This window comes from Leptonotus elevatus, chromosome 21 (genome assembly GCF_054856555.1).
Source record: "Leptonotus elevatus isolate MCC_2025b chromosome 21, RoL_Lele_1.0, whole genome shotgun sequence".
In the NCBI taxonomy this organism is placed as follows: domain Eukaryota; kingdom Metazoa; phylum Chordata; class Actinopteri; order Syngnathiformes; family Syngnathidae; genus Leptonotus; species Leptonotus elevatus.
Genome location: NC_141259.1, coordinates 6393341 through 6412232, shown reverse-complemented (window position 1 = coordinate 6412232; position 18892 = coordinate 6393341). Strand labels below are relative to the sequence as shown.

Here is an 18892-nt window from a genome sequence, read left to right as displayed (position 1 = left end):
TACATCATTCGAACACAATGTTTATGTTTTATACAATCATTTATAACCTAATGGTTTCCCTTAGCAACACCAGGGGCGTGACTATCTGTTTGGAAAATGTCCGAGTTGACTCAGTCGTGTACCCGAAAGCTTGGGAAGGAATTCAAAGGATGATGTGTTGATATGTAAATCATTTGCTTTCAATAATATATATATTTATATATTTTGCTCGATTGTAATATCCCGTTCAGACCAGAATGTGCGGACAACGTAATTACGTAAATAATGTAATTTCCGTTTTTTACTTACTACGTTCAGTATAAGACATTCTATTTATGTCACTCACCACGCTAAATAAAGTAGTCGGTTTACTCCTTGCTCCAGAAGCGTGGTTCTTTGCTGCGAGCGTCATGTTTGCTTACACCGGCTTGAGTATTTCCGGTGGGTTACACGCCAGAAGCACGGTCTTATGTACTTGTATAATAGGCACAAACGGTGTCGTTTTTGCCGTAGAGACACAAAATAATGTGAAAATGCCGCAAAGAAATCAATGTAGCCAAGGGAGGCTTCTCTAGTGAGTGGGACAGAGCCGCGAATGCAAGTCGTTACTTTAAAAATCAAGATTCCTTGCAAATAAACTAAGCGAAGGAGAAAAAAAAGATGAAGAAGAAAATAGAGAGCATGAGCACAGCGAAAAACAATGCGCCGTTCAATCGAGGTATTCCAAATGCATTTATATGCGGGTCTTATTCAGGATTTTTAAAACCCGTATAAGAGCATATTTGGGTTTACATTCGGGTTTTAAAAGGGTTATTGTCTGCATGTAAACGTAGTCACTGTCAAACGCTGCCATTACCCGAACTTTGCGTTGTAATGTTTTTCCAGGCTTTAACCACAACCTTTTTCGGTTGTTGTCCGTTTTGGGTGGTTAGCCCTCGAGTCTCCTCGAATGCATGGGTTTACATTTAGAGATTGACTTAATAGTATGAGACATTGTCAAAAGCACGGTTGCCTATTTATTTGTTGTCATAGTGAAAATGTTTGACACTTTGAGTGCGTAGTTTTAAGCAGTACCAAAGTAAGGTACCGCCCCAATTCAACAGTTTCATCAGTACTGACATGCCACCTAAATTACCGCCAAATGACTGAATGACAGAGAATCATACCCTCCACGCAACATCGGTAATAGAATAGGAAATAGCCCATAATGCACCTTTTATCAAACAAAGCTATCCACACTATGCTGGATATCCTCCATTGTTGTCCTTTATTTACTGTGACAGGCTGCGCTTCCTTATTGAATTTATTGGCAGCTTTCACTGTGCGTCGTGCTGCTATGATGTCCCTCTATTTATGTGTTGCCGACACATCCAACAGTGGAACCACAAGCCAGATAAAGATTTACTGTTCCAAATGGTAGCGTGGCGAGCAAAATTGTAATGCAAAGCATGGCGATGTTGTGGTAATGGCAGAAAACGCTGGTTTAATTGCGTGTCTATTCCAAGTTGTGCGATCCAAACACTTCTACCTCATTATTTTGCCAGCTATTTTAGGAATTTTAACAAACCAGACCTTTTGATTCTTTGCTTTTTTTTGCCATTCGGAAGCCATGGTGTTGTGCAATGAGTCATAAAAGCCAGCATGTGTGATTGTGCCCCGCCACGTATCTGGGTGCCATGTGGCAGTGAGCGCCTCGGCATCGCTCTGCCAAGAGATAAGAACACAGAGTAAGCCGCTCACCGTGCCAGCATACTGGATTTCCACTCCGAATTATCTTTGTTGGAAGCTGTATGGCTGCTCTATTTCTAAAGTAACAATTCCTACAGAGCACCACGTTGACTTTAAATTCTTTACATGCTCAGTCTGAGAAGCTATTTGAAATAGATTATCAATAGCGAAGCACTTGACAGTGAGGCAGAAAAGTGAAATCCCGCACGGGGCTGGAATTTGTAAGGTTGTTAAAGCTTTGTAATGAAGGACACATTTGCCTGATGATTAGAGCTAATAGCATGTATCAGGGTGCTCTAATTGTTGTTGATTATGTAAGTACTTTAATCTCAAGTACTTCATGTTATATTATAGTGCCGTTGAGATTTAGGGAGAGAAGCTTTTTAATTGAGCGTGTTATTGGAGATTAGTGCATTGTGATATAAAGGGAGACAAGCTCCTGATAGAAAAGGTGGGAGATTGTTGTGCTGACTGGATGAACACCTTTCAGCAGACTTGTGCCAGCGTTATATTGGCTGAAGTCAGCAAACAGGTCTGCGACAAGAGGGCAGCGCCCACTGGGAAGTGTAGGCGGGGGCTGGCATACGGCTAACTGCTCTCATTGCTTTTGCTTCATCACTTCACAGCCTCGTTAGGGTGCGTTTTGAGCTTGTTTGTGCATTGGAGAGCTGAGATCATTCATTTGTGGGTTATGTTGTTGGTCGGTGACCCCCACAGACGGCAGTGACGAGGCGGCGTCTTTAACGTTTGGATGCCCAATAGTACAGTTCAGCTCGCCACAGCAATGAATAAATCGGATTAATCTCTTTTGCCACTGTTGCGTCATTTACATCCTTACACAAAAATGTGTCAGGCTTCCCTTCACAAATCTTGTCAACAACTGCAGCACCGACAAATCCAGATTTGATTACATTGTTAAAACAGTCAGCAGGATTTAGGATTTTGTGTTGTAGTCAGTCTCAAGTGTTTTAGGCACAAACTCTATCCATCTACTGTAGTCTGTCTACCAATCTAATTCACAGCAGGACCAAGAACAATGTGTGCTGTGACGCAATTACGTATTTACTACAACAGGGAATATTGCAGTGTGTTTTATGTTGCTTCTCATAAGCACTTATTTTTAACCAGAACTCATATTGAAGAAATTGCAATTTAGTGAACAAAGGTTTGGTAAAATGTGTCACAATGTAATTGTCCTCTTTTTTTTCGTTATTATGAATGTTTCAATTATGAATACAGAAGAGAAAATAAGACATTTTACTTAATGAACGACCAACTGTTTTCATTTTGAGATAATCAACATTTCAAACCGTATTTTCTTCTCCAGAAACATTAGTGAGATTTGGGCTATGAGAGACAAAGTTATGTCAGAACCACAGCAGCAATTTTGCTGGCTAAAACAGCACATTTGATTAAGCCTGGTTTGTAAAAAAAATAAAAATAAAAAAAATAGAAGGAACTGCAACTGTGCCAGGCTGTCATCAAAAGTGTTCTTTTTTTGTGTACTAAAATGCCTTTGAAAAGAAGTCAGACGTTTCTTGACAGCCTATATCGCACACTAACTTAGCTGCTAGCCACTAGATGCTAACGCTAGCAACATGCGCCACATGTCAATGTCAGTGTGATTAATTTGTTTTTTTTAGTGTCCTAATTAGCTATTAAACATGATTTCAGGATGACTTATTGATACTGGTGGCAACAGTTTGTGACGGCAAGATAAACTGACCCCAGTTACAGTCGGGTAGACGAGTCAAGAGAGCCGTCATGCCACTACACGCTGCCGGGAACAACGTCAACATAAAAGCGCGAACAAGGCATTGATGTCCATGTAGTCTTTGTTAAGTTAAGCTTTATTTTGAAGTTGGCATTCTTGCACGCGGGCCTACAAAAAATACCAAAGGGAAGAAAACTAAACTTATGTGCAAATTTAGGCCCCACTTTGTGCTATATGTATGAAAATCGTTCAGAAATAATAAAGCTGTGGGTGATTTGGGACGCTAGCAAGCTAGCTCACTGTTAGCTCCAGCAATTCGGATGACTTTGAGAGCTCACACTTTTCTTCGTAAATAATATTTAAAATTAGTTCTCGTATGAATATGGTCCGAAGAGTCACCATTTACAATTCCCAACATGGCCAATTCCCAACTGCACTTCACCTCCAAGCAATTTATTCACAATACCGTGGCTATGACCATGCGAGTAAGTGGCAATTTTGTTGCGCTGCTAAGTGCTAACTATGGATTAGGTCGCTCAGATAACTGTTTTGTATCCTAATTATGTTATTCCCCATACAAGTATACCTTAATCACTCTGCTACGTCACTATTATAATAATCTCTTCAAGAGATAGTAGCAACAAAAATTACAACAACATAGCCTACTGTTAAATCCACCAGCGTTTGTCTCTGTCGTGTAATTGCTTGTGGCATAATGTTAGTTGTTTTACTTTCGGGGTGTCATTACGAGTTACTCTATATGAATATTCAACATGGGCCTGCAGGAGAAACAATATATGTTTGAGTGACGGTACCTGAAACCCTCCCCGGCTTCCTCACAAACCTTGTCTTTTCAAATCCCTCCTGGACACCGCCTGGTTGCCTCCAGCATAACAATTTAAATCCCAACTGATAATAGCTCTTGTCACACTGACAGCTGTCATCAAGTCAGCCATGTACACTCTTTAGTTTGCTTCTCAAATTAGCAAGTGGATTTTCTCATAACGCTCTTTGTGTTTCTTAGTCTATAAAAAGGAAAAAAAATCACCCTCAGGGAAAGCAACCAAGCATAGAGCAAGTTCTGTTATTGTGGCTGATAATTTTAAGCAGTTTTGATTTTAACCAAACCACAATTATTGTAGCAGTACATTTTTGTTGAGAGCTTCGTGTGAAAGTCACTTAGAGTTTTAAATCATGCATGTGCACACTATGCAATATTGCTGCTTGGGGACTTACATACACGCGACGTCTGGTTCACTGAATTGTAACATTTGCTTGGTTTTGACAGAAAATCAAAGCTTTAGTTAGATTCAGATAGATAACGGCGCATGCTTACCAACTTCCACATTGACCGCCAACCATGAGTTCCATCAGCGGGTTGATGGGTTGGAAATTACTTGAATTTGGGATTTTTGTAACTGTATAGAGGATTTTCTTACAAAATAATGTTGACTTGTTCGAAAATAGGCAAGATTATTATTCTCTACTATACCATACTGTACTATTACTATAACAGTGATTTGCTTTTTATTTGTCCAATTGACATGTGGATCAGTGTTAACCATGTAATGGAAATTGGTCAATGGGAATTCATTTTGCAATATTTGTATTGATATTTTCTATATTTTGTTCTTGAAATCAAATATGCAGCAGTGCAGTACTAGCTTAGCATTCTAAATGCAACGGTTACATACCAACATTACAGTCAACACAAAAGCACACACTCATCTCTCTCCGTTTCTTCCTTGCATTCCCTTCATACTGGAACTCCTATTGAGGGAAGCCCATGCGACCGAGCTCAACAACATGGTAGACGTCAGTGGGAAGCCAGCAGAGTTTATCCCTCGAAAAGATGAATGACATCACGTAGTAATGTATGTAATGGAATCGGGATATGGGACCCTTAGTGGCAATAACTTCCCAAGCCAGCGACCTATGGACTACACCAGACTCTAATGTAACAAGGAAGGTCTTAGACTGGCCAAGTCGAACCACCAGACTTCAACCCAATAGAACCTGTATTTTAATTCCTAAAGAGAAGACTGAAGGGCGAAACTACCAGAAACAAGAACTGAAAGGGGCCGCAGTAAAGCATTTCAAATGAAGAATGCAACAGTCTGCAAAATGCAATTCTGGACTTTTGTCTCTTAACTCATTCACTAGCATTGACAGCTATAGAATTGTAACCATTTCTATTAGTTTAAAAAAAAATCATTAATGAAAACCTAGATTTTTTTTGTACATTTAGAACAGATATAAAATTTGTGATTAATCGTGAGTTAACTAGTGAAGTCATGTGATTAATTACAATTACAAATTTTAATCACACGACGCCCCTAATTTTTAATCTTTTCTTTTCTTTTTTTAAATCGCGTCAGGCAATACATTTTTTAAATTGTAATTAATCACATGACTTCAATAGTAAAAACATGTTAAACTAATAGAAATAGTTAAAATGAGTTGTTATTGTCTATAGCCGTCAATGGCAGTGAATAAGTTAAACATTTGTAATTTTCACATCATTTATCTTTCAATTGACTTCATAAACACATGCATTCAAATCTTAGCATTCAGATAATTGCATTCATCTTTTCAGCATTTCCACGCAATTTTTGCAGAAATTGCACTTTGTCTAGTTATTATTACCATCCTGTCTCACTAGTGATTAATTACGATTACAAATTTTAATCGCCTGATGCCCCTAATTTTTAATAATCTTTTCTTTTAAACAAAAAAAACGTTTTTTTATTTTTATTTTTTTAATAATCTTTTTTGTTTTAAGGGAAAAATTATTAAAAATTAGGGGCGCCAGGCAATTTTTTTAATCGTAATTAATCGCATGACTTCCCTAGTTAACTCACGATTAATCACACATTTTATATCTGTTCTAATCCAATAAAAAAATTCTAGGTTTTCATACTCTTGTTAACAAAAGTGGGAACAAATTTTAAACTAATAGAAATAGTTCAAATGAATTTTTGACCTCTATAGCCGTCAATGGCAGTGAATGAGTTAATATTCATCTTTTGATCTGAAACCCAAACGTCTTCAGTATAGAGCAAAAACAAAAATAGTATACCTTGGTGTTCCATTACTTTTGGAGGGCACTGTAGTGTCTAAATGACAACCACTAACTAAACTGTGAAATTTATCCTTAGAATTTCACCCCCAAAAATACGATAAATTAATATGCTGATGATTATACACACCATCACACTCGGGTTTGTTTTCAATCGCATTGTGGCTTGATTACAGAACACCTCAAATGTAGTAGATTAATAATGAATAATATGTATGTGACTTTTCATCTGCTTTAGTTGTCCGTAGAGGAAGAATTGGGGCACTTTGCATTGTTTTACTCTTTTATTGCAAACATAATCCCTGTGCACGATCCTGCTATTCAAAGGTGCATTAGTTCAGCTGCCATGCTCCCACTAAGAAGTCAAATGTGGGTGAAGGTTTGGCAAGGCTGTTCCATCTCACTGCCAACAGATGCTCTCCAAGGGTTTGTGCAGGCAGATGCCCACACTGAGCAGAGCCAGCCAAACAAGACTGCCTGCTCCGAGCGTGCGCGCCCTGGAGCCCCTAGAGGCTAGTCATTATTTGGTGGATTAGCATAATGCTACAAGCCAACATTTTCAATGGATTCTCAATGATTGTCCGCATAGCTGGTTTAAATCACTAATTAAGTGTTTCAATAATCCTCATTTGCTAGTCTCAATCTCTGGGGAATATTTAGCTGGAGGTATTGTTAGTAGTTTCTGTCACAAAATAATGTGACTATTTAAATTGAAAATGCTAAAAGTTTAATGAAGATGCACTCCATTTAGTGATGAGTAATGGCATGAACCGATGACACACATCAGAATAACTGGTGGTGTTATTGAGAACCATCATTTTTTTTTTTTTTTTTTTTTACATAACCACACACAACATTTGAGGAAGAAGGCAGTCCACATCTTGCTGCTGCTGTAGTTATTGTGTACCATAATATAATACAAAGAAAGGAGATGGGCGAGAGTGTGGGTTTTTGAGAGATTATTGGCAATGATCGTTCACTTGTGTTTTTAGGTGACAGAGACTCTCCAGGCTTTGCTTTTTTTTTTTACCCACAGGTACATGTGAAATTACAAATGTTGTGAAGTATTATTGTAACTAGTGTCAAAATTTAAAGTTCCTTTAACACAACTATTTTTTTAACACGCGATGAATGACCCGCCCCTTACTTGGAAAGGCAGTCCATGTCAAAATTTAGCAGTAATAAATGTGAAAATAATACATATATTTGTGGAGACTGGGGTCAAGTTTTGTTTTACAATTTTAAAAATGTGCAGAATTTCACAAGTTGCTTCATGTTAAAGATTAGATAGCTCTTAATATTAGAAAAATGCACGGAGCTGTCACCAACGTCTTACAAATGCAATTATGCCATCTAGTGGCAGAAAAATGAACAACACAAGTCAATATCACGCTCGTTACAGTGCATCTTTTAATTTTAGCTCAATTGTATGAATTATTATGAAATTACTGTATCAATAACTAAAATATGCAGCCATATTTCTATTAGTTCACATTTTTTCCACTTTTATGTTAACAAGAGTATGAAAATTGTGAAAAAAATATTGTACATTTTATTGTACATTTAAAACAGATATAACATTGGCAAATAATCGTGAGTTAACTATTGAAGTCATGCGATTAATTACGATAAAAGATTTTATCACACGTAATTGTAATTAAACTAAAAATCAAGAGACATACCCAAAGCGTTTTGTGTGATTTTTCCCCCTGAAAATGTTCATATAAATTCAAATTGAATGACCTCAGAAGTTGTGTATTTAGCATTAAACGTGCAGCGCTGACAAACCCTGACCTGCAAATATTCTCACATATTTCTCATATCCAAGCAGTGAGGATTTCTAATGCTGCAGTGATTGGATTGATGTGAAAGGCTAAATTACATCTCGTTTTCATTTGTGTCAATAATGTTGAGTCAGAAGTAATATAGAAGCTGGATGCTCCCCAGTGATAAGCGCTAATAAAAAACTAATTTACAGTAAACTGCTCACTCTTTGAATGCATCATTTGAACCTGGATTTTTTTCCCCCTCTAGAATTTACTGTCAGGCTACCCTTGCTTTTCAATGCCACCACCTCCATGCCAGTGAGCTTTCCCATTCCAGCCCCAAAAGTAGGCCAACCGAAGAGGGTGGCAACGGAGTAGTTTACCGGTGTAGATGAAATGAGGTACAAAGGCTGCAGTCAAACAGGCTGCAATGATGCACCGCATTTTTGCCGATTCCTCGCGTTGCGCCCAAGAGCTGTCACGGCGTTCGCTTGTTGCCGTGTTTAGAGCGGCGACAGAGCAATTGTAGCACCTCCGCCCGCGGCTTCCTCAACTCTGTCACGTCAGATGACATCAACTCTTAGAGAGGATAAATAAAGGAAGAGTCGATGGAGTCGGAAAATAAGGAGCAAAAAAAAACGGTTGGTGAAATCAGCGTTGCACCTCGTTTCACTGTGACATTGAATATTTTTATTGTTTTCAGCCACTTGGGAGAAAGCCTTGCCTATTGTGGATGCAGGATTACAGAAGAAAAAGGAAGCCAGTTATAATAGATTGAAAGGCGCCCTCACCTGAAATTCACCTCACCTGACAATATTGCTTTCCATTGTGCAGCTGTCAGCAAAATCTGCCAGCAAGGATGAAATGAATGCTTGCAAGATGCATTCCCTTCCAGCCAAATAACAATTTTGCTAATGCTTTTGTTACAACTGCCTGTATGTTTGCTAAATATAGTGGCGACTTGAGATAAGAGTCAAACCATCTTTTGCCATTGAAATAAATAGAAATGCCAATAATCCGTTCTAGGCCCCAGGTTTTGAACCACTGTTATAGTTGTAGTAGTCTTCAATTGGACATTTGACAATCACACATTTTACGTCACGCTATTAAGAAAAAAATGCATAGAATAATAAATGCACTAAAATAGTGATATGGGCTGTGACTAATGTCATTTTGAGTATATTGTCGTTGCTGTGTGAAAAACACTTATGTCAATTTTTGTCATTTTTTTACATTTTTATTATTTTGGGATCAAACTGAATGCAACGTAAAAAAAACAAAAAAGACAAAATGGACATAAGTGTTTTTCACATAGCAGCGATGATATGCTGTGGAATGCTAAAAATAGAATGCGGACCACAAACGGTTACAGGATTGTAGCACCGCATCATACGCTATTTAGCATTCCGCTAACTGACTGAAAGGCTAAGTTATGTGGTTGTTTACATCAGTAGCCTGCCTCACTTTGAATCCCATCACATTTTCAAAATGCACACGCACTTCTCACCAGCCCCTTCAAGTCCGATCTCTTGCTGACGGACTTTTTCTTTATTTCCCATCCTGTCCACCTAATGAGCACGAGCATGCGCAGCGATCGCAAGATCAACCACCGCATCTAATCCCTCATTAACGAGGATTGCAGCCTAAAAACAGTGTGCTTCTGCTGTGTTTGGCACCGGAAAAACGTACGCATGGAATTCTACAAACAGACGAGCCCTCGTCATGCACACACAAACACGCTGCTCTGCGCGGGCTCGTTAATTTGTATCTCTTAGTTTAATTCATCACGAAGAGAGTGCTTAATGTATCTTTAATTTCAGCAGAGTGGAGTTGATTGGTGTGTTTTTTTTCCCCCCGTGTTTCTGTGAAACGTACTTTTCAGTTACAAAAACCGTTGGCTCCCTCTCATCTTTATAGTATCATCCTGATCATCAGGCGCTCGGTCACAATCAACTGGTAGAGCACCCTTGAGTCCCTTTTGAGATTTGTGAGTTATAATTGCAGTGGATGATTGCAGTCATTGTTGGGAATGCAAGTGGATCCACTTGTAATTAATCAGCGGCGGCTGCACTTCTTCATACTGCTTTTTTCCCCCCCTTATTTTTTATTTTAGTTTTAACCCCCATGGGTTAACGAGGGATCAGTGTGGCTTGCCTTTAAAACGAGATTGTGTGTCTGCGCGAGTGTGCGCTAGGACACTTTGCCTGTCAGTGTGTCCGAGTGTCGTGATCTTCCAAGCTCAGAGAAAAGTAAAAGGCCCGAGCTCCCTTTCCCCAAGAGTCATCTGCCAATCATCTCCGATTCAGACGTGGAGGAGGGCCGGTGAGGGGGGTATTCGAATGCATGCAGGAAAAAAGACTGTGAGAGAAATAAAGACCAAAAAAAGAAGAAGAAAGTCTTCCTTTCGAATGACTAAATAGACCTTCAGTGATCTGACAGACGGGCCTGGAGCTGAATCACAACTACTCTCTGCGCAGTTAAGTATTCACAGAGGGAATGCTAGGCCTAACCACAATATTGATTTTAATCGTCTCTTAAAAAACCAAGATTTAAATAAATAAAATAAGACTTAAAGGGTGGTGTGGAAAAATCAGGAAAAGGCGTGAATCCGGAAAATGACGACCATGTGCTCCTTTCGCTTTGTCTCGCCAAGCCTCCTTTGGATAAATAAAACTAAAAGAGGGAAAACATTTCAGGAAGAACAGAATAAATGATATTCATCATTATTATTCTTGATACCAAATAAAACATTGCACTGATTTAATTTGCAATATTAAGTGAACCTGAGGACAGACTCATTGATTACCTTGTTCATGATCTAACGTATCATTTTAATTTTAATATCAGTTTTTCCCCCCCACTACCTGTGCTCATGATTCTACTAAAGAAGGGACCGAACTTGGCCACCCCTGCTCTATCAAGTACATAATAATAATTGGAATTGTTTGCCTTCGTAACATCACTTTTGTCACTGTCATTGTTGATGCACTTGTTTTGAAATATTTTTGCTGCATTTGACCAATTATGGTTTTAAAATTGTGAGATTTGGAAGAAACCATTTATGTAAATTGGTGGGAATAAATTTGAAGACTACAGATTAATAGTACCGATATCGGGTATCTGTATTAGGCCGGCCGGCCTTATTTAGTGTTTCCCACACCATGTTAATACTTGGGCGGGCGACCCAAGTAGATTTCAAGAAAATTTTATAAAAATATATATATAAAAAAAGAAAAATGTGTGGCAACCAGATATACTGCATGTAACATTAGTTCGCCGTGACTCACTTGTGGATTATGAGGTTAGAGGAGAGGCAAGTAGCAGGACCAATGCAAAGGGAAAAAATACATAATCGTTAAAGTGTCCAAGTTAGAATAATTCCAGAATCCCTGAGCAATAAGTTACATTCGTAGGAAAGCCACTCGAGCAGGTATTTGTCAACCATAGCACCCTGATATCAATACAAGAGTGGAGGAAAAGATGGGAAGGAGTTGTTGGGTGATGCAACAACAGTGACAATTTGATGACGCCTCAGAGTGGAAAACAATAACGGCTTCTATTATCTGATAGGACAGTTTGATTGAGAAGTGTATTCTTTTGAGACACATATTGGCAAACCTGGGCCATTACGCAACCAGAAAGTGAAAATCGATGTGGAAGATTTTCTATGAGTGTTCCGTGTGTCTGAGGTCATTTTTGCCCATTCACCCAGAAGTGCAGGTGTTTTAATGGGGTTGAGGTCAGGGCTCTCATCCGCACTCTCAAGAGTTTTATCTAGTGTACAATTTGAGCAGCTTGGTGTTCTTATAACTCATGCTGGGCTGCCGAAGCCATGAACTCTCTGTGTTAGCGATGCACTTATCACCCGACAGTGACTTTTACACTTACACTCTCAAGCACGGGTGCCATCATCCTGTCCTTCAAAGCATATGATAGCGACACCCCATATAAAAGATAATGGAATGTAAAATGTATTTTATATCCTCTAAATGCGAGGAGTAGGTGCTGAAGACTCACTCTGCTGCTACTATTGTTTTAAGCTTCGTGAATCTCCCAAATTGACAGGCACTAAAAGAGGCGGATGCATGATGAGGATATGTACACACGGTCCCGCCTCGCAAGCTCCCCTCAGTTTATGTGGCAGCCACACACTGGTGCTAAAGGTGGTTAACCAGAAGAGCTCACCGCTGTCTTGGATCTCCCCCACTGGGGCCACAAAACAAAAAGGGTTGCAGCCAATGAACAACAAGCAATACTCTTGGTGTGTGTGTGTGTACAAAATCAATTATAACCATTTAAAAGATTCAACTCATTCCTCTATCCAGGTTGTAAGTCTGCCGGGAGACATAAGGCATTTGAAAAATAAATACGATGTGAATTCCCGCTGTGTGGTCCGCTATCACCTGGTTGACCAGCGTCCAGCCTGGGCGTCCTCCGGCCGACCCTGAACCATTTGAAAATATGATTGTAATCCTTGTGAGGATTTGGCCCGGGTGTCTATTACCGCTGTAATCTGTCACACTGGCATCCAATATTCATTCCACGTCCAGGTTAAGCCCATCTTTCTGTCTGCGCCACCTATCACCATGGGAGAGGGAGCAAGGAAGATGGGAGGTAGGATGCGATGGCTGATCTACTCAAGGCATAGATGGAAGGAGCGAGAATCTTGAAAATGAGATGGTGCAGTTAAAAAAAAAGAAAAAAGATTCCGGGGTCGTTATGAGGAAATTATTATTGAGGAACAAAAGTCTTCATTATCATGAGGAGGGTTGTCTTGAAGTATTTAACACAATCACGAATCCCAGTTAAGACAACAGATAATGTGCATGATTGCTTACTGTATGTATGTGCTAAATGTAGCTGCTGTATGGACTGTCATGAATAAGCAACAAGCTAATTATGCAAATTGTCATGATGAAGGTGATTAGAATTTGCATGCTGGAAATAGCTTCAGTCATTTTTGACCTTTGACATAAAAAGCAGAAGGAGAGATGATCGGTGCTCAAGAATTAGCATTAGCATATATGATATTAGCATATCATCTAAGTCAGAGCTGTATGTCTGCCCACTCAAACATAAAAGGGGTCAAATGATTCAAATTTGACATTTTAATCGTTTTATATACATATATGAAACGCGTTGGTGATATTTTTTATTGATATAAATAAAGGAAATTATAAAGGTTTGCTGGAGGTCAAAATGTGAACCAGAATTCGCCATCGGCCATCTTTGTTGTTTACATTCGCCTGACTGACTTCCCACCTTCCTCGAATCCAATCAGCTCCCTCGAGCCACCTGCATCTATTCCAGGTGTACCTTGTTGTCTCGTTAATTTGTTTGTATTTCTCTGGTTTTGTTTAGTCTGTACTGATTTTCTCACGTCACGTTTACGGTTGATGGAAGTCTACTCCTATGTTTGTTTTTTACTTGAATTTAGTTTTCTTTTTGTTTGTTTTTTTGGAGGGGGATGCAGATTTTTATCAAGTATATTGGTTATTCCACTGCCTTTTTTTTTGTGCTTTGTTTGTTTGTTTGTTTTACTTTTGGGTTTTCCGCTTTTGCATCCACAACTCTGCGATGCAAACCTTCAAAATGGTCAATTTTTACAGCTAATTTACATAATTTTTACCCCACACAGATTAACATTAGCTAACAGTGTTGCCATTATAGCGTGCTTGAATGTTCAGCTAAGCAAAAGCATACCAACTGATTTCAGCCAAAATGTTACAAATGGATATTAAGTTAGCTGTAATTATTCGTGTATGTTGACATAATATCGGAGAGTTTCTAGGCCAAAACCAAAAAGAAGACATGGACCTCCAGCAGAGTGTTCTTGAGTCAGACCTTTTAATAAGCAACAGATATATTGATTTAAATACAGAAAAACACAGACACATTTACTGTGATAATGTTTAAAGATGAATAAAGAAAGAAGCGGGACACAAAGGGAAAAGGAAGAGAATAGATGCTACAGGCTGGGCTCAATTTGCTGTCTGAGCTATACATCTGACACATCTGTCACACATACACATTGATTTGATTGGTGGGAGCCCATCCATCTTGATGTCTTATCAGCAGGCAGTAAATTTATATTCCCTCAAGTCCCATCCTCCATCAATGGCTGCGGTGTAGACAGGCCAAGGTTGTCAGCGCCACAATCACATCTTGGTTTAAAAACTGGACACAGTTTAAAATCTCAGACACATCTATGTCCTTATCTCTATTGCTTTATCCTCAAATCATTTTTGGGGATTTCATTTTGCTGTATCTGTTTTCCGATACCTGTGAATTGGTCAAGAAACCTTACCTTGAATCGTTATGCGCTAATATGGTTAATTTTTAGTTTTTGCATTGACTTGCGTGCATTTATTTTAGATATGACCATACGCTGTATGGTGGCAGATGACTGAACATTCTTCAAAAAAGTGGTTTATTGCCACTCTCAGATTTTGATTACTATTACATAACCGCGAAACTCTAAATGTTAGCACACGGGCTAACATTTAGCGCCTATGCGCCGGTGTTGTTGCACTTTGAGCAACAGATATCTCAACACAAACAACAGCACATGTGGACGGATAACATAACAATACCCAGAGACATATATTCTTTGTCTTCTTCGAAGAACAACTAATATTATTGGCGTACTGACAACTGCATAACTCTTTTCTTATTAAAAAATAGTTTTTTGGGGGGGGGCTAGAATGGATTAATAGCATTTCCATTCATTTCAATGGGGAAGGGTGATTTGAGATCCAAGCATTTTGAATTAAGAGTGTATTTCAATTATTCAAGATAAGAACAAAATGATCTGAAATGAAACGCTCAGTGACAAATCCCCAAACTGGGGATGGACAGATGTACAAAAGTTTGAGATTAAAATTAATTTCGACAAGTGCTTTATTATGTGTCTAAAAGCCCCTCACACAAAGAGCAAGAGTTAATCTCTGTTTCCAACGTCTGAACACTCCAAACAGCTCAGGCTGTGTGAAGCGCGGCTGAATGGAGTCTGCAATCAAATTCATGAGCCTCTGTTTACGACATTGTTGATTTTTATCCTTCTCGTTGGCTGTTAAATTGGGTTAACAGTTTGACAGTAATGGGGACAATGCGATAGGAATTCAGAGCAGTATCCTGCCAACAACACACACACACACACACCCATAGAATCGTTATTCTAATCTGATCAAACCGGTGTGTTATGATGACATCAACAGCAATTAAGTGCTCAGTTATGGCTTGGTTTTCTGTGATGGTTGAACCCTACCCCCATTTTGACCACCCAATACCCCGTTGGGATTTATACAAACATCTTTAGTAATTACAGCGATGCTCCGGTCAATTATTTCTGCATGTGCCAAACCATTAATTGCTTAACAGAGCCCTCACAGGTTCCCCTCCAGTAAAACACAGATGTCTGCCATTGATTTTCATGAGGCCATACACTCAGCATTTTATCTCTTTCCTCTTCTCCGGGTCGAGGTTATTGATCTGCATAAAGGCTGTATTTTGAAGCGTGGGAGACAAGTAGCGGCGGAGGCAGTGATAAAATATATTTAACCTGTGGGTTCAGGAGAGTGCTGGACGACTGGCCAAGGTTGCCAAGTTTAACACGCAGCACATTTTCAGCTCCTCGGGGCACAGGAATCGATTATGTTTGGACATATCTAGTGACAACAGCAGTGGGTTTGAGAGCATGCACTCGAGAGCCACAACATTAGGTACACCTGCATGTAACAATGGCATCCAAAACAAGAAACTCAATTTCAATAACTTTCAATAACTCCCTTAGCACAGTTAGCCTCCCAGTTAGCTTCCCAGTTAGCTTCAAATGTACATGTTTTTTTCTTCTTGGTGTCAATCTGACCACAGAAATATCATCGAGTTAATTTTCTGCCTACAAGGTGGCAATGTGCAATACTATACGACAAAATAAAGGCCTATATAATAAAACAGATAGAGGCACATAGCAACTGACCACATTATCTCATTATCATCATAAGAGACATAGTAACTGCATACGACTAAACACACTAAGAGTGGCTAATACATTATCATCAATCATACATTATCATCATAAGGGACATAGTAACTGCATAAGCAACTGACAACATCAACATCTTATTACCCGATGACCTAACCCAAAAAGTCATAACAGCGTCCCCAATAATTTAGGGAAAATTCATGAAACATTTACAAACAAACAAAACGCCAATCTTAAATTTAGGGATTTAAATCAGTAAATGGAGTTAAATTGTCCCCAAAAATAATAGGAGCGGGCTAAGTGGCCAATATCTCTGCAGTTTTGTTTCGTTTTGTTTTATTGACATTAGTAGTTAACTATTGATTCTGAGATGTTCTAGAATAAAGTAAAACAATTTAAAGGGAAAGTGTTGTAGTTCAATCAAGTCTTGAGTTTTACCATACGTGTTTGGCAAAAGTCTGCAATTCCTAACAAGACCATTTGTCATTTTAACCAAATAGATGAAACAACGATAAAAATAAATGTTCTGAATGTTCCTGCCATTTTGAAATTCTGGAAAATTGTGACATTTCAATGAAATGTATAGCACTGCTACCATCTGCACATTTGGTGTTTCTGGGTATTTGTTTGGACCAAAGGGATGTTTAGGTGACATTCAATTAATTTTAAATTTCTTGAAAGTTTTTGACGGAAGATATCACTACATAAAATGCAATTTGTTGGCGTTTATCAACACTAACGAAGTCTAGACGTTGTATTTCACTTTCCCATACACTCTAAAAAAAAAATTACATTTACCGCCAACTTTTCCTTCTTTCGTTAGAAATTCCAAACTTTTGCCAAAACGAGATGGACTAATAGGTGTACATAGGCTTTGTATACTAAACAGGTTTCAAATATTTATGGTGAATATAAAGCTATCTAACATATTAGCTCTAAAGAGTTTGCATTTTCAATATACCAAGAGGCCAAAAAAAACACACAGGGCACCAGATGCTGCAGTTAATGTCACACCTTAACGTGCCACCATGAGATTGTGTTAAGAAACCTAGCTGGAAATTTCCACCACCATCCAGCCTTCTACCACCTCACAACCATGACTTCCCAGAGCAGGAAAATGCCTGTGGGGATGGTCGAGGCAGGATATTAATGAGGCCCTCCAACAGTCAGAAGGCCTGAGAGATTGCTGTTTCATTGTCACCTTGCCATGGAGGACGCGGGGAAAAACTTGCAAAGCTTATTAGCTGAATGGAGCGGTTTCTAAATCGAACTTACTTGTTCTTTGCCTCATTAGATCACCTTACATCTAAGGCCTGATTCTGTCATGTTTTTTCACTACATCAGAATCACTTTCACGCATATGTTGGGTACCATTTAAACTAATCAAGTAGTGGATTATCTTTTACTGATAAATTGGAGCTGGTAGCACTTAAAAGGTCCTCTAAGCGGAGTGCCTTAGGCAGACAGATAAAGCCTCAGGGACTAATGTTTTGAAAAGACCTTTGAGGAGGTGGCTTGGTGAGTTAACGGTCCAAAATTATGCAAGAGCTTTTTGTACTTTTTTTTCATTTCAAGTTATATTTTTTAAGTATTTGTGGCTAAATAATTCATAAAAATGAAGATGCAACATAGAAAATGAAAACAATTCTAAATAAATATTGACGTCTCTTTATCATAAAAGTTTTGCACAGAATCAGTGTCTTGATTTTTATTTATTCCACTTAACATCTAATCTTTTTTTTTTTGTGTGTTCCATTTATAGGAAAACCCCTACATGTGTAATAATGAATGTGATGCCAGCACTGAAGAACTCGCCCACCCTCCAGAACTCATGTTCGACGTCGAGGGACGCAACCCCACAACGTTCTGGCAGTCGACATCCTGGAAAAGGTATCCAAAGGCCCTCCTGGTCAACATCACGCTGTCTTGGAACAAGACCATCGAGCTGACAGATGATATCGTCCTCACCTTTGAGTCAGGCCGACCAGAACAAATGGTACTGGAGAAGTCGCTGGACTATGGACGTACCTGGCAGCCGTATCAATTCTATGCTACTGACTGCCTGGATGCCTTCACCATGGAGCCCAAGACGGTGCAGGATCTGACCCAGCAGACTCTTCTGGACATCATCTGCACTGAGGACTACTCTCGAGGTTATGTGTGGAAGTACGATAAAACAGTTCGCTTTGAGATCAAGGACCGCTTTGCGCTGTTCGCCGGGCCTCGACTCCACAACATGGCTTCGCTTTATGGCCAACTGGACACCACCAAGAACTTGAGAGACTTTTTCACCATCACCGACCTGAGAATTCGACTGCTCCGACCTGCCACTGGAGCTACAATGGTGGATGAGAACAACCTGTCCAGATACTTCTACGCCATTTCTGACATTAAAGTCCAGGGCAGGTAAGATCTCAAAGCTTCTGCACTGTCCAAACAATCCGTCTCTCACAGACTTCTGTGCAAACGCAATATAAATAGGTTTACCATTTGTAGTACCTTACCAAATAGACAATTCACTTATCATCATAGAATTTGCTGCTCAATTTCAGTTTTCAGTTAAGTGCCTCAACAGAGGTACAATTTCAGCTGCCAGGTCACAGCCGGTAGTAATTAATGTTTGATTTCTGGCTTCCGCAGTG

The 18892-nt window shown here is 39.2% G+C and overlaps 1 protein-coding gene across 5 annotated transcripts in view; it reads left to right on the top strand.

Annotated features, from left to right (window-relative positions):
* Positions 1–18892, top strand: part of ntng1a (netrin g1a) — a 95963-nt gene that overhangs the window by 24968 nt on the left and 52103 nt on the right. For all 5 annotated transcript variants that reach the window (XM_086066036.1, XM_086066037.1, XM_086066035.1 and 2 more), the window contains exon 3: positions 18013–18656. In XM_086066036.1, coding sequence (XP_085922162.1) covers positions 18013–18656 — 644 coding nt within the window. The remainder of the gene's footprint in view (positions 1–18012; positions 18657–18892) is intronic.